Raw genomic sequence first — 16,504 nt, 5'->3', positions numbered from 1 at the left:
CGTAGGTCCACACCTTATTCAGAATCACTACACATTCCTTTATTTTTCCTCTAAGCTCCAGAACCAATGGTACAAATGCTTTATTGAAATTAAAACCAGGACATAAAATGAGATTAAGAGAATACAGAAGTCAGCACAGTGACTGGATCCCCGTTCCTTGGCTGGTTGAGGGAGCTTCAGTGGGTGGGAGGAAGGCAAGAGCACATCCAGCCTCGTCAGGTCACCAGCTGAGGGCAGTTCACTTTTGACCTGGAGATTTGATGCTGGGGTACTTTTGGATTTCTACAATTATTAAATACATGTCTGAGTGGTCTGTCTTTGTTCCTTTGTATTTTTGAGGGCTGGCGGGGGCAAGGGCAGGGGTGGTTCATACATGGCAGTCAACTTGCTAAGAGAGGAAGGCAAATGTTAGCATCTTGGCCTCCACCCCAGGTGGGCAGGTAGAGACACCATCACAAATAGCAACACCAGGGAAAGCCTGCTGTGGGCAGGACCCAGGCTTGTGCTGCAGGAGGTGCTCCTGATTCCTACACTGTAGTCATGCTGCGAGGTAGGAGCAGCGGTGGAAACCAGCTTTTCATCCTGAGGGCTGGCTTCAGTCTACACTGTCTAAGCAGAGATCTGGCTGCAAAGCTGTCATCTGAAGGTAGACACGCCTGGACAGCTCTGGTCCAACACGGCGTGAGGTGGCTGTCACGCCTTCCCCACGGCGCACCTGTAAGTCTGCGAGCAAGTTCTGGCGTTCTTCTTCAGAAAAACACTGCTTATAAGCCTGAAAGGAGTAAATGACCTGTTAATACCACACCATCCACAGCCATTCTTCATCTATGAACAGAGGATGGGAAGCTTGTGTTGGAGGATGAGAATCTGTCTTCCCTCCCTGATCAGTGTTGACTCTGATATCAGACCCGCACTGTTGACTTACAAGGCATTCTTGGGCCCTCACCAGTGCTGTCCATGGAAACTGGGAGTCCACCAAGGCCACAGCACACTGGGCAGTGACCTCTGGAATAACATACCTGGATCAGGAGCTGTGGGGAGGGATAGGCATCCACAATGGCACTGGCCATCTCCAGGCTGACCCGGTTCAGCTGCTGAATCTGTCTCCTCCAGACCAGTGCAAGCCCCTTGCCAGAGCGGTCCACCTTGGCCCCTCCAGCCCAGTCATTCTCCAGGCAGAAGGAGAAACTAGTTTGATCTCGAAGCTTCCTGCAAACAGCGCAGTTGAGGAGCTAAAAGTCGTGCATTTCTCTGCTGCACTTGAGCTTGGAAGAGGTGTGCACAATGTTCCACCCAAGCAATGCTAGTTGCTTAAAAACTAGATTCCCTTAAAAACAACATTTACGCCTTTTCATTAAAAGAGACATTACCAGAAAGTTAGCAGATTCTTGCTTACGTTGAGATTGGGCTCCATTTGGGGAAGCAGTGTGCACAGGAGTAGGCACAGGGGACTGGGTATCAGGCAATTTAGAGTCTAGATCTGGTTCTTCTAATTTGCTTGCAACTTTTGACAAGTTGGTCTCTTCAGGCCTCAGTTCCCTCAGGTATAAAATGAAGGACTCAATTGTCTCTCAGGTCTCATTAATTTTAAGTTCTGACTATGAACAGCCCTTGAGCTAAGTAGGCTAAAAAATTTTTACAAAAGCTTGTTTCATTGTGACCTGATCTGCAATGAATCCTGGTACCTTGGCCCACTGATAACCCAGTGCGAATCTGCAGAACATCAACTTACACATGAGCTCAAGTGTTAGTCGCTCAGTTGTGTTCGACTCTTTTGCAACCCCATGAACTGTACCTCTGTCCATGGAATTCTCCAGGCAAGAATATTAGAGTGGATTGCCATTCCCTTTTCCAGGGGATCTTCCTGACCCAGGCAGTGAACCCAGGTCTCCCACACTCCAGGCAGATTCTTGACCATCTGAGCCACCAGGGGATCCCTACACATGTAAGCTAGAGAACATTTTAAAGGGACTGGACTTGAAGGCTCCTTCCAAGAATCCCCAGGGTTAAGTTGGCTGCTTCTGCCTCAAGCTTGAGCAACAAGAGACTAGCAGAGTTAGGGGAAGGAGACATCTTCTTTGGGTACCTGAATCACTGTAAAGGACAAGGCCCAGCAACTGAGCCAGGACTTGACGGGGGCACTCACTTGAAGGGTGCTTCAGCCACGGCCTTCGTGAACGCACATGCCAAGTCAGCCAGCTCTTTCCAGCTCTGCACAATTCGAGCCTGGGCTTCTGTGTGCAGCTGCAGATCTACTAGTGCCTAGAAACCCCAAAGCAGGATGGACTGGAAGAGTATGGAGAGACCAGTTTGAAACTATTCTCCTCTCACTGTTCACTGAAGCTACACCCCAGCCCCGTGGCTCCCTGTTTGGCCCTTCTTTCCTACCTAGTGCCAGAGCAGAAAGTAGTGTCCAGCAGCCATTTTACTCTTTAGCAACTCAGCTTAGAGGAGAGTGGGTGCCCACGCTGATTCAGGCAACAGAAGTTCTTACCTCTTCCATATCTACCCTGGTCACCATGGCCACTGTGTTGGCCTCTGGTTGTTTCTGCTGCTGCTTCTTCTCCTTGGCCTGTCCTCTATTTGCCACTCTTTGTTTCCTTCTTAGAGGATTCGGAGCACTGGAGCAGGGGAGGAAATCAAAAGGGTAGCAACTCCAGGCTGAGCTCAGGAGAGGTGTGAAAAGGCTGGATCAGAGAGTCACAAAGGGCTAACGGGGATGCTGTTTTGCAGAGGGACCCAGATCTGGGATGAATACTTTCACCCCTGTGGGCCCAAGAGCTGCCCCTTTTAATACTAAGTCTTGAGGACAAATCCAAACCTGAAACACTTCTCTGGATCCACAATCACCAGTGACAGATCTTTCCCAGCTGTCCTTGCTGTGATGTCAGTCACAAAGCTCCGAAGTGTTTCCTTCCCTTCCTCAGTGCTGCCCAGACGTCCCTGTGTGAAGGGGCAGAAACTGCATGAATGTCTGCTCCCTAGAGCCAGCCCTCAGCCTGGCCTCAGCACCCACCCCTCTGGCTGTACCCACCTGCTTGAAGTGGTAGATCATAGACATAAACACCTCTGTCAGGAGCAGCACCAGAACCATGGGCTCTTCCACCAAGCCCTCCTCGCCATCCTGTTAAAGGGCACAGAACCCCCCAGAGGGGGGCAGGTCAGCAGGTGCTCAGCACCTGTGAGAGAAACCCAGGCCTTCTAGGTGAATGACTTCATCCCCATTGGCCTAGTCCATTTTGCAGTATCCTTTTTATTCTGGAATGAAATCATGGTGGCAAGAAATAGTAACCCATGATTCTGTCCCTCCCACTCCTCAATGGTTCAACCTCGGTGTACTGCACTTTAGAAGCAGTGAATATGAAAGGGGCATTAGTGAGTTGAAATGGGCTGAGAAGTAACTGCCAAAATTCTATGCATTTTGAATTGGGGAATAGAGGGTAGGAAACTCTTCTGAAGAATCTGGAACAAATATGTAATTTGGGCATTGAGGGTAAATGCGAAGTATGAGCTGAGTGGCTCTTGGAAAGGAATAGGTTTGGTGTGACAAAGATAAGAATCACCAAGGAAACTTCGGTCTGTGAGAGCACCTCTCTTTCACCACACTAAGGCATAATCAAACAAAGCCAAGGTCACATAACGGTCCACAATCCTACAGTACAGTATCAACCAATCTGAAATGGCAGCACTACCCCAGATGGAGAAACTATTATATGAGGTACGATGCTGTCCCGTGTAGTTTGCTTGCACCCTGCCCACACCTTGAAAAACAGCCCTTTATTAAACCCTCCTCAAATTTATACTGAGTGTGCCATCTGCTTTCCAGTTGGGGCCTTGACTGAGATATAGCCTTTAGAATAAAAGCATATTTATCCTGTAACTCTGAGGAGGAGGAGAGACAGCAGTCAGAAAACCCCTACCTCAGAGGGCCCAGCCCTTCTCCTCCACGTAAGGCTGCAAGGCACAGCCTGCGCCTCAATCACACAGCAGCAACCCATGGACTGCAGGGCTCCAAGGAGCTGACCCCCACCTTCCATCTGCAAGACCACTGTAACAGATGGGAAAGGGACTGTCAGCGGGGCCCAGAAAGCAGTTTACCCAGCAGCAAAGAAAGAAAGATGCCTGTAGGACCTGGATCCAGCAGCACAACGATGTGCTTTAAGCATTCCTCTGGCCTCTGAGCTTTCAGCCTGTTAGCCAGGGCTAGCTTCTTCTTCCTTTCCTGTTGCCTCTGGGTGCTTTCCTTCTGGCTTGCTCGTCCCCACTGCTGGCATCCCTGTGTGCTTCTCTTCTGGACCTTCTGACTATATGTGCGTCTCTTCTGAGGCAGGGGCACCTCAGCATTTGTTTTGGTTATTGTTAAGCTGTTGCTCTGGACAGGGCAGGTAGTTTGGTAGGCTGGCAGCTGATGGCATGGATTGTCAACTACAGAGTCCTTGTTATTTGATGCATGCCTCTCTGAGGTACCACAGAGGGGAATATCACAGATCTTTGTAAACAGCTGTTTTTGCCAGTCATGTGATGCTCCTTCATTATTTTGATCCAAAACCCTTTCAAATGGGGAGCTGGATTTTTCAGGGCTCAGCTGTTTGTGAGTCAAAAACTTACAAATAAGCCTCTCAGCCAGGGGCATAAATTCCTCCTCATTCTCACTTTCACTGCTTAGCACCCTGACCGGCTCTGTTTGTATGACAGTTTCAGCTGCTTCTGGAATGGGTGGTGGTTCTTTCAATTTTGGTGATGGACAGGAGGCCTCAGAATCTGAGATGTCAACCACTACAATCTTCTCATCCTCCTGAGGCTGCCTCCTCTTTACTGAAGACAGTTTCTTCTTCAGAAAGGCAAATGTTGGCAGCTTCTCAGAGTCACTCTCACTGGAATCCAGTGAGAGTGATGACTTCTTTACAGCCATCAGTATGTGCAATCAGATTAATTCCCTGCAATGACAAGAGAGATGAGACACAAACTGTAGCACTGAATTCAGTTCAGTTGTGTTCTATGGCCAAGCTTTATGGAAATAAATGATATACAGAGAAAAGAAGAAACAAGAGAAATAGGACATGGTCCAATACGATCAATCTGGAACTCAGAACAGCTATGTCTGTAATCTAACAAGAACCCTCCTCATATCCCCTCTAGGTCAAGATGAGGATAAACAAAGTGGAGGTTACTATTAAAAAATGTTAATGAGGTGGGAACAAGACCCAATACCACCTCTTTACCGATCTCTGCATGTAAAATGGAGATATCAAGAGTCGTTCTTTTTTAACTGAGATATCACTCACATCCCATAAAATTCCGTCCTTTTAAAATGTACAACATTCAGCAGTTTTCAGTATATTTGCAAGGTTGTATCACCATCACTACTATCTAATTCCAGAACACGTTCATCATCTCAAAAAGAAATCCCACAGCCATTAGGCAGTCAGTCCATTTCCCCTTCCCTGGAGTCCCTGGCAATGAGAAACCTACTCCTGTCTCTACAAATCTACTACGTATTCTAGATAGTTCACAGAAATGGAGTCCTAATTATTTGAACTCTGGTGATGGGCTTCTTAGCATGTTTTCAAGGTTCACTTATGTTGTAGCATATGTCAGGACTTCATCACTTTTTATAGCTGTACTCAGCTTTACTCCATTGATGTGCCACATTTTGTCTATCCATTCATTTGGTGGACATTCTGTTTGATTCCATTTTTGACCATTACAAATGCCGCCTGAACATTCACCTCCTAGTTTTTGTGGGGATGCTTTCAGTTCTCTTACAGAAATATCTAGGGTTGCAATTGATGGGTGGTGAGCAAGACAATCTGAACATACTAACTGCAGGATGAGCCATGTAACCTCTCCCGGCCATGCTTTTTCAGTAAAACAGGGACAGTCACATTACCTACTTTACAAGAATTACTTAAAAAGAAATCTTTTTAAGTAGTTCATCTATTGAGCTTAGTACTGTATCTGGCACGCAGGAAGTGCTCTGTCAAGTAAGCTGAACGACTAGGGAGGGACCTCCCTATCCCCGCTCAGGCCTCGGTTAAAGTGTTAGTCACTCAGTCAGTCGTTTCTGACTCTTTGCGACCCCATGAACTGTAGCCTGCTAGGCTCCTCTGTCCGTGGAAATTCTCCAGGCAAGAATACTAGAGTGGGTGCCATTCCCTTCTCCAGGGGATCTTCCGAACCCAGGGATCGAACTCGGTTCTCCTGCATTACAGGCAGTTTCTTTACCGTCTGAGGCATCAGCCTCGGTAACTCTGGCAAAATGCGGGTATCGGACAAGCAGGCCCTGCTGAGCTCGCTCCACGTCTCTCCCGCAGGCACAGGGCAGACAGCTCGTCCACACGCGGCGGCAAAGGCCGCGGCCACCAAGCCCCGGCAGACCCTGGCTCAGGAAGTAGGCCCTACATCGCCGGCCCACCAGCAGCCCAGCCCAGCAGCGCTCACCAGCAAATTGTCGCGCCACTCTTCCGTGCCAGGCAGGACCCGGAAATAGATCTCCCGGTAGCGGAAGCACAACTCTTAACACCGGAAGCGAGAGCACGTAAAACATGGCGTTGGCGGTGCTGGCGTGGAGGACCCGGAGTGCTGGTAATCGGACGCCGTGGTCGTTGTAGCGCCAGGGGTAGAAGTGCAGTGGAGACCTTGCAGGGAGCCTGAGGATGGAGGCGGTACCCCGTGGAGGAACCTGGGGGAAGGAGGAGACTGAGGGAAATGTGCGGGGCAGTCGTTGGTCACGTGACATCTGGGGCGTGGAGCACGTGACCTTACCTGGACTGGCTTGTTCATAGTTTCCCTTGCTGTTGTTTGCCGCCTCCACTGTCCGGGTTTCTTTGGATCCCTTCATCTACAAAAATAGGTTGCTATCGTTGGCACATTGGCGCTCAAAAAGTTAATCCGTTCGTTCAGTAGGTTGAGGTCTGCCTTTGTGTTAGACACTGGTAGGTGTTGAGGAGCTCAGCAGAGAAGATGAAGGCGGTCTCTAGCCCCAGGAGAGTTACTTGTAATAGATAAATCAGTAAATAATCACATAAATAAAATTGTGCGTCATTACAGGTGCTGTGACTGAGAGGGAAAAATGTGTCTGTGTCTTTTCTTTTAGGTTGGGTAGTCAGGGAAACCCTCTGAGGAGGTAACATATAAGTTAAGACCTTAAGGATGGTAGGAGGCCTGTTTTTGTAAGAGAGTGAGGGGCAAGAGGATGATTTGATCCAATTATCCATTTTGAGAAGGAAGCTCTTGCTCCTCTATGAGTTTAAAAGGAGTAGGAATAGAAATGAGGAAACCAGATGGGAAGTAGTAACAGTAGACCTGATGAAATAGGGTTTAGTCAGGATGTTGGTGTCAGTGAACTTGGAGGGAAATGGGTGGATTTGAGACCTGTTTTGGAGATAGAATCCAGAGCTTGCTGGTGGACTCCCTCCATACATGAGGTTAGCAAAGGGAAGGAATCTATAATGACTCTTCGACTTCTGCCTGACCAACTGTGTAGGTGATAGCATCATTTTCTTTGAGGAGAATGAGGTATAGGGTGAAGGGGAAAGATTTGTGAATGAGATAAGGTAGGTAAAGCCAACGTCCAGTTTCTTCACTTTAGTGAGTGAACAAATGTATAGGTGTTTAAAGGTATGTAGATCCTGATGCTGGGCATTTAATATGTTGTCTCTCTAAGTCCTTATCTCTGGTCCTTTGCCCTAGCTAGTCTCTGTTCTAACAGAACTTCAGAAACCTAGGTTTTAGGAGCTATGAACTGACAGGCTCCAGGGTCGCACAGGGTTATCTAAAGACTCTGGCATGACCCTGATTAACACAGCTGTATCTGGAGACCTGAATGCAAGGATTACCAATCCTGGGCTTGTCGTATAGCACAGGGCTTCCATCCTGGTCAGCATGAATTTTAGTTCACTTTCCTTTTTAAAATAAATACCACTGAGCACGTTGGAATGAGGATGAAGAGGTCAGATTAACAAGGGCATGGTTATCGATCAGTCTTCCCTATGCTTAATGGACTTGGCAGACAAAGGGACCAGCCTTCTGAACTGCACAGGAGCCTGTGGGAGCCACCCTCAGAGAGGCTGCCCTTTTTGTTTACAAGTATATGGTGTGCTATGGATGGGTGGATGGCTAAGAAAGTGGTGGGTGAGGTCAAAGCAGGAGCCTCTCTCTGGGTGTTCTGTTGTTGGGTCTGTGGTCTGGCCCCTGCACAGTGCATGGAGTCTTGAGGGTATAATTGTGAGTGAGGCTGAAACAGGCAGCTCTGTGGTGTCCTCTTGCTGGCTTCTGTTTCTGTGGTTTTGTTTCTCCTCAGTAGGCCTGGATGTGTCAGGGCACATGGTACTTTTTTTTTTTCCCATTAATATTTTACTCCCTCCCCCAAACCCTAGGCCACACACACAATTCATGTAGCGCTTACACTGTGGACAATACAAGGACTTAAGACATTCCCTGAAAACCCACACAGTCAAGTGGCATTTCTGCTCACATATCTTCACTTCCCCTGAAAATGCCCCCTGCCACCTCTCAGTTTAACAAATGACCCACTGAGGCAAAGAATGAGAGTCTCCTGGGAAGCCTCTCTGTTTGAACAACATTTCTGTTCTCTGTGTAGTTGCAGCCCTGCTGAGTCCTCCTCCGGCTACAGCTCTTGCTGTCAGATATGCATCCAAGAAGACAGGTGGCAGCTCCAAGAACCTTGGTGGAAAGTCTCCAGGCAAACGCTTTGGCATCAAGAAAATGGAGGGTAAGGGTGTGGCCTGCCTTCCACTTCCCACTTAGCAACCTCCCTTGCTGCCCCGGTGTTCCTCTGAAGAGCAGGCAAACTACACAAGTGCCTGGCCCTGTTCTCTCCATGTTGCTTACCAGAACATTTAGTTCCAAATTAAAGAAGCAGATAAGACCTGACGCAAGGTGGAGGGGCAGAGGAAGAGCAAATAGGTGGGAACCTTGGCCATGTGACTGGAAGTAGCGGTTCCCAGGGAGGGGTTGCAGGCTGCTTGTGTCAGACTCTCCGGGAGTTGGTCCTTTCCAGGGCCGGGTCTGCAGGTTGGTATACAGCATTTGGGCCAGGAAAAGCAGGGGCTGCTGTGTTTTCTTAGCAGTTTGCTGTCTGCCTCATTGTCGGCACCCAAAGGCAGCGCACCTGTGGACTTCTCTTCTAGGTCACTATGTTCATGCTGGCAACATCCTCGCGACTCAGCGCCACTTCCGCTGGCACCCAGGTGCCCATGTAAGTAGCTTTGTGCTTCCCTCCCACCCCCACTTTTCCTTCACCGCTCCATGCTCCTGAGCACAATAACTGTAACAGTTGCAACTGTTGGGTGCATACCAAATGCCAAGCATCATGCTGATTCCTGGGCCTGCATTCTCTTATTTCATCTTCAGTCCCATCCCGAGGGTAGGTAGGTATCATCTGTATTTTATAGGTGGGATGCCAAAAACTTAGAAAAGGGGGTAGTGGGGTAGTGACAGAACTGGGATTTGAACCAGGTCTGCTGTGTCCCAGGTCACTTTTTTGTCTTGGTAATAGTATCAGCCTCATTCTCTTAGGTCTCTTTTCTAACCTCCATTTCTTGGAAGAGGAGATTTCTAGTGATTTAAGATATTTTTTTAATCTTGAGAAACTAATTTCAGTTTATTCATTTTTTCTTATTTTTAAGAATTCCTCCTTTGCATAAAGTTGTTATTAGGAGCCTGAAAGATAACTTGAATTTAATAAAATAGGATTCAGTATATGGGCCAGAAATTAGGTCCATACTAGGCAGGAATTTCAGCATCAGCAAGTTAGTATCACTTGCTAAAGTAGGAAAGTTCTTTAACACAGACCTATGCTCTAGTCTTTACATTGTTTAAAAAGTTAGTTTTGTTTCCTCTGTAATCAATTTCTTCCTCCCTTCTTACCTCTTTTTGACAATTTTAGTAGGCACAGAAAGACTGATAGTAACCCATAATTATTTCAGAAATGCTAATTTGTAAGTGAATTGACTGTATGTGTAGTAACTTTTTTTTTTTAGGAACTCGAGACATTCAGTATGTGACTGTGTTCATTTTTAGTTCTACTAAAATAATGACAACAATAATAAAAACTAATATGTTTTGACCTGGGCAGTATTTTAAGCTCTTTCTGATTATTAACTCAATTTAATTCTCAAGATGACCCTATGAAGTAGTTAATATTTATCCGTATTTTGCAGTTGAAAAAAGTGAGACACAGTGAAGTAAATTAACTTGCTCAGATCACACAGTAGTAAGTAGTAGTGCTGGGATTTGAACCAGAGTCTGTTCTCTTAATTTGAGAGATACTGAATAATGCAGGACTGCGTGGATAAAACTTGCCACACATCTAATCTCAAGTTCAATAAAAGAAAAAAGCTAAGATATGTATAGTTAATAATATATATATTTAATAAACAGTCTATTTTAATCTCTTTGCTCATATTTCTCAGCTGAAAATCAGGTTTAGACATAGTACCTACTTCACAAGGTGAGAATTGAGTTAATGTGTATAATATTGCTTGGAATACTGCTTACACACAGTAAGTATGACACACTATTAGCTTATATCATTACTTTTGTTTAATTAGCATATGCATTATCTATATAGCTTTGAGCCTAAACTTCACCATATAGATGAAAATGTTGCGTCAAACCAGTGTTATGTTAAGCCTCCCAGAAGCAGGCTCCCAGGAGCAGTGATCAGACCTTTTCCTGGGCCTGGTTTGGGCATCTGTCCAGTGTGGCTTCTGGCCACCTGTACAGATCGAGGTCCAGGCATTAGCCCTCAGGGACTGAATAACCACTAGGATTGGCTGTTGGAGTTTTCTTTTCCCACCTTTATCATGGAATCATTACCAAGCCCAGAGGGAAAGGGAGCCTTAGATGGAGCTTTCTGAACCCTCCTTTTTGGCCCCAGGGCCTGAATCTTTGTGAAGAGTCTATCCTAGAGCCCTGGGATGGGCCCCCCTGGCTGTCCAGCTCACTACTCTGTGTGTTGCAGGTGGGACTGGGAAAGAAGAAATGTCTGTATGCGCTGGAGGAGGGGGTAGTCCGCTACACTAAGGAAGTCTACGTGCCCAATCCCAGCAACTCGGAGGCTGTGGATCTGGTCACCAGACTGCCCGAAGGGGCTGTGCTCTACAAGACTTTTGTCCACGTGGTTCCTGCCAAACCTGAGGGCACCTTCAAACTGGTAGCCATGCTTTGACCTCCTGGTTGAGGCCTTTGGAGCCCAGGTGACAGGAGAGGATGGTACCAGACGTCATCAAGAGTTGGAGTGATGACAAGGCCTCCCAGTAAAGAAGTCTGCTTGGTGGTGATTGCAAGAGACTCTGAAGTGATTGGTGGAAGCCCTTTGGGAGACCTGATCTGGGGCCAACAATAAAGTTAGCTGGAGTCGAGTTTCTGCTATTTGGGAACAAACCTGGATGGAGCAGCATACTGATTTGTTTATTCATGTTCTCAGGTGTACACAGGGGAATAAGAGGGGACTCCAGAGGAAGGACTTTCCTCCTTCCACAAGGAAGAGGAGAGCTTGTACTTGAGGGTGTCATAGCTCCTTCCCCTCCTGGATCCCACAGAAGTCAGGCTGGGAAAGAGGAGGGAGGAGGGGCCAAGGGGCCAACAGAGAAACCCAGTGTGGTCGTATTCTTTCCTGGAGCCACATTCAGAGGGAACTGTGGCAACAGCCCCAGAAATGGCCACGTGGCAGACCCCTTCCTACCTGTGTGGGTCCAGGGCAGAGAGGCCCCATCTGGCCTGGAATACTAGAGTCCTTCCAAGGATGAGGCAGATACATCACTGGATACAATTCCAGGGATGAGACAGATTGGGTGACAAATGAGCTGCTTTTTCTCAACCAGTGACACACCATGCTGGTGTTGTTTTCTGATTCTTGGTTTATTGCACATCATAAACTACAGCAAAGAATCTGGCTTCAGGAATACTCACTGGTCCTAGAGTAGGCTGAGAGCAGGCCTTCATTGTCAACCCAAGACCTTTAAAATCTTGGCTTGAGTGAGGAAGGAAGTCTCAGTGGGGATGGACAGTCATCCTGGGTGTTAGAGGCAGGCGATGTTGGCTGTAGTCCCAGAGAGAACTTGCACAGTTAGTGGCTTCCTCCCAAGGACTATTCTCTGCCCTGAAGGCAGGAGCTTCAGGGGTTGAGAGCAGAGAAGTCTTAATTCTGGAGGTCTGCTTTGGATTTGTCACCTTGATTCTTTGGGCATGACCTCAGATTTCCTACCTCCTGCAAAAGTGTCCCAGGGTATGTTGAGGTATTGTACTAAGGCCCAGCTGGAGGAGATTGCTGGGAGTATCTCCATAGGCTCGATGCTGTCCCTGCCAGTACCTTGGAGAAGCAGGAAGGGGCAAGATGGAAGAACTGATCCCTCTCCTATTGTGTTTCCCTGAACAAGCAGTTGGCTGCTTCCTGTGGTGGTTGAGCAGAGCCCTGGTTGGGTGGTGGTGCAGATATGACCTTAGGGCCTCTTCATAGCGGATGGCAGCTGGGAGAAGTAGAGCAAAGACATTACCCATTTCCTTACAATCCCATCCCCACCCCCGCCCACACACACTCCTACTCCCTCTTTGGCTTTTGCTTTCTGTGTCTCCTCTCCCTCAGTGATGGTCCTCCTTCCTGGAGACAAGTTGAATCTTAGAGCTGTTGTCTCCATGGAAACTTTTCCTGCCCAGGCTAAATCTCTCCCCTGGACTAGGATCTGCCATCCTTTACCAAAGAGGTGAAGTGGAGCCTCTAGCCAAATCCTAGGCTCTCTATCTGTGATCTTTCCTTGTCCCAGGGGCTCCTATTAGGCATTTACATACAATTAAAAAGTAATAAGGAAAAAGTGCTGAATTCTCCAGGGCACTCAAGGGTGGGAGGACTGAACATTAACTTCCCTGCAGGCCCAGAGCCAGAAGCACTGTGCAGTCAGCTGGAGCATCTGCTGCTGCTGGTCCTTTTGAACACTCATAGTTGGACAGGGAAGCTGGCTCCCATAGCGGGAGCTGGTAGCTGCTTTGCAAGCCCACCACCCTGAGGATAACCCTGTGACTAAGGGAGCCAGGCAGGCTTACGCAGCTGTTCTCCAGCTTCCATCTGGGCCCTTTCCACCAGGATAAACCTAAGATCAGAGTGCCACACACTTTTCTCTCCAAGTCTCTCTACACTTCCTCCCCTCCTTCCTCTGGCCACTATATCCTGGCATACACTTCTCCCCCCCACCCCACCCCGACTCCCAAGGGGCAGCCCCAAGGGTCCTATCTCACCTGCATCCCCTGGGCCTCTCAGCACCTTTCCACTGCCTGGACCTTGGTGGGGCGGTCCCATGGTGCTAAAGGGAGAGGTGTACTCCTAGGGACCATGAAGGATGACTCAGAGTGAGGCTCAGGGTTTAGGGTCAGTGAGCAAGAGAGCAGAACCCAAGCCTTTTTTGTCCCCATGTCCCTCCCTCCATCTTGTTTGTTCTCTTCCTCCACTAGTCCAAAGCACAAAGCCCAGACCCTTAGCATTTCAGAAATGCACTCGGTATAAATTCCACTGTTCTCTGGCCACAAGCTCATTCTTTGACAATTTGGTAGCCAGCTCTGATGACACTTGTGGGAAAGTCAGAGAATACCTGTCCTCACCTCTCCATCTTCTCTCTGATGCTCCGGGTTGGGGTCGGAACTGGGGAGGCTGCAGGCCCAAAGATTTCTTTTGCTTTTTGTACCCAGCATCCCCTGCGGTGTCCCGTACCGGGAAAGACTGACAATACAGTAGTCACCACCACAGAAGTCAGCGCTGGGCTTCCCCTTAGGAGCTGGGAAGAGTGTGGGCCTCCAGCTGCTTGGAGAGCTGGGAAGACCATTGTCTTCACCAGCAGCTCCCAGTACAGGGTCCTGTTGCTGAAGTGCTGGGGAGTAAGCTGGCCAGGATGTTGTTAACGTTTTTGACACTTTCCTTGGCCCCGAGGGAACCCAGACTGGAAGATGCAGTGTCCATAGAGTAGACCCAGAGGCCCCGTCCATACTGAGCAGAGAAAGTGGATGCCCTTTTGTGGTGATTGGGGTAGGAGGCCCTGAAGGTAAGGGGTTAGTGTGGGTAGCCATGTTTACATATTGGTTGGGGCTCCAGAAGAATTGATGAGAGCAGGGGATGTGGCAGTGCTGGGGCTTCATGGGTACAGCCGCTTAGCAGGATGGTCATGATAAACACCAGCATGGAACTCCTCCCGCAGAGCCACCAGACATTGAGTTCAGCCTGGGGCTGGCATGCACAAACCCATCTCACCTCCCCAGACTGTAATTCTACTCCAGAAGTTGGGTAGGAATGACCTGCTGGGACTAGGATCAGCTTTACATGCATGGGAAACTGAGGGGGCAGGCAGCTCCCTTTTTGCTGCTGCATCCATTCCCTATGGCAGAGGTTTGTGAGGAGGACAGAGCAGCTATATCCTGTCTTCCTTCAGCCCAGGGAAGGAGTAATGTGTGTAACAGAGTTTACAGAGGATAGACTTGGAGGAGAAAGAGCTTGTGGCAGGGGCAGACACCCTTAGAAACTCAATCAGAGGAGGGAGGACTCAAGCGTCAAGTCAGACTTCTGGCACCCAGCCTCTAGAACTCAGCAGGAAAGGGACCTCCGGGTTCATATACCAACTGTACACAGCATTCTTCCCAAGTGGTTTGCACTAGGTGACCCTACAGATGAAGAGGCTGGACTTCTGGCCTCTGTTGTGGGGCCAAGGGTGCATCTGCCCCAACTCTGACGGGACAGCAAGAGGTACTCACCAGTGGCCACAGCTATGGCTAGGAGACTGTTCTCCATGGTGACCTCTGCACGGGCAGCAGCAGTGGCAGAGGGGTGCCAAGAAAGGGCACTTTCTTAAACGATCTCAAGGACAGCCATAAGACAGGCTTCCTCTGCACCCCCACAACCCACCATCCCCACAGGGCCAACCCCCAACCCAGGATCCCTGATCCAGAGGAGCAGCTTCATTCAAAGCCAGGGTGTCTGTGAGCAGCCTTCCAGGTTCTCAGCTTCTGCCCCTGATCTGTTCCATGGCAGGACCTAGGGTCCCATAGATGACACCACTCTGCAGGCCTGGCAGCCACGAGTATCCCTCAACAACCTGCAGAAGAAGGGGTTGGCAGGAACAGGCTGGGCTTCTGCTAACCCCAGAAGATAGCCAGGGCGGCTCCACTCACCCAGATCTATGCACCTCTCAGTCAGGATCCCCTTCCAGCCCTACTCTGCCCTGCCCCCTGCTTCCCAATGGCCCAGCTAACAGGGCTCCAGATGCAAACTGACTGTCCTCTGGTCTTTGCTCTCATCTTCTCATGGAACAGAAGTGTCCATGGTTGTCCTGGAAACCAGGCACAAAACAGTAAAGACCTCCCAGTTTCTTTCCCTCCATCCAAAGGGATTCTTGTGCAGCTCTGGGGGCCCTGTCACCTTCCCCCACCCTACTTCCACCTGGCTATTACCCTAGTTTTGACCCAAGGGGTCCAACGAGGGGACTATTTCAAAGCCTCAAAAAGCTCAAGCCTTGGGGCTGAGCTATCCCTACAGAAGGATGGGGGTGGAGAACAGTCAGAGAAGCTGCACTCCAACTTGCCTCAGTGACCTGGACAGGGGAGAGGATTGGGGAGGCCCTCTGAACCTGTCAGGAGTCGTGAAGCCTACTCCTGGTCCTGCATTGCTTCTAACTCAAGAGGCCAAGACAAACCAGCCAGAGCAGTGGGGGTGGGGGGACTTCTGGTTCTGCCAGCCTGCAAATTAGAATTGCTAGGGGGGAGTTCTGAACCCACATCAGTGTTGATCTGCCACCTCAGACCGGTTAACTCAGAACCCTCAGTTTGGATCCCCATCCACTGAGCTAAGCTCAAAATGTTCACAGCAGGTGACTGTGTAACCAGGACTTGTTGTAACTGGACAGGAGTGGCAGGGGCTGAAACAGGACACGTCCCACCTAGGTTCAAAAAAATAAGACTCTTTAAACAGTTGTGCTAGTCCAGCGACAGCATAGCCACAGCCTGGCCTATGCATCTTTAGCAGAGTCTAAATGCTGCCTGTGCCTGATACTCTACACCTAGTTATTACATTGTTTTAATAGAGCTAAAGGTTGATGTAAGACAGAACAAAACCTTTTAGAGAACCAAATCAGAGCTTCAGATGTTCACTAAAATAGGAGCCAGAAGAAAGCAATCATCTCAGCCCTTGAACCCAAACACTATTTCCTCGAAGTTCTTGCAGTTACCTTCTTCCTCTTTACCTGCCTTAGCAGCATAGGAGAATGTAGTGACACAGTGCCGTGGAATCCTCCTGCCTCCTTCTGAAGCGTGCAGCCACCACCTAATAGCTTTGACTTTGGGTTCATTTCACTTTCCTGGCCTGCTAAAGGAAAATACGAACATTGCCCGCCTCAAAGAGTTGTGAGGATTAAGTGACATACTCCATGCAAGGTCAGTGCAGCGGCTGAACAGACGAACATCCTAACACTGCCATTGGTGGACAGTGGTGCCCTCTCCTGGCAGC

General features: G+C 48.8%; 2 protein-coding genes across 3 annotated transcripts; one reads left to right on the top strand and one right to left on the bottom strand.

Moving 5' to 3' along the window:
- Window positions 1-14: 14 nt before the first annotated feature.
- Window positions 15-6,531, bottom strand: EME1 (essential meiotic structure-specific endonuclease 1). 2 transcript variants are annotated; one of them, XM_065908501.1, is made up of 9 exons: window positions 6,442-6,531; window positions 4,132-4,937; window positions 3,921-4,048; window positions 3,035-3,124; window positions 2,822-2,943; window positions 2,495-2,621; window positions 2,147-2,262; window positions 1,020-1,209; window positions 15-772 (listed from the first exon to the last, which is right to left on the bottom strand). In XM_065908501.1, exons 2-9 carry the CDS (start codon window positions 4,910-4,912, stop codon window positions 596-598), a joined length of 1,731 nt encoding a protein of 576 aa, XP_065764573.1. In that variant the 5' UTR covers window positions 4,913-4,937; window positions 6,442-6,531; the 3' UTR covers window positions 15-595. The 2 variants fall into 2 exon arrangements, with proteins under 2 accessions (XP_065764573.1, XP_065764574.1); XM_065908502.1 differs by lacking the exon at window positions 6,442-6,531 and adding an exon at window positions 6,226-6,428.
- MRPL27 (mitochondrial ribosomal protein L27) lies at window positions 6,497-11,420 on the top strand. The gene is made up of 4 exons (XM_065908504.1): window positions 6,497-6,585; window positions 8,603-8,734; window positions 9,153-9,220; window positions 10,988-11,420. Exons 1-4 carry the CDS (start codon window positions 6,546-6,548, stop codon window positions 11,192-11,194), a joined length of 447 nt encoding a protein of 148 aa, XP_065764576.1. The 5' UTR covers window positions 6,497-6,545; the 3' UTR covers window positions 11,195-11,420.
- Window positions 11,421-16,504: the final 5,084 nt, after the last annotated feature.

The sequence above is a fragment of the Muntiacus reevesi genome, chromosome 18 (genome assembly GCF_963930625.1).
Source record: "Muntiacus reevesi chromosome 18, mMunRee1.1, whole genome shotgun sequence".
Classification (NCBI taxonomy): Eukaryota; Metazoa; Chordata; class Mammalia; order Artiodactyla; family Cervidae; genus Muntiacus; species Muntiacus reevesi.
This window is presented reverse-complemented; position numbering and strand designations above follow the sequence as displayed.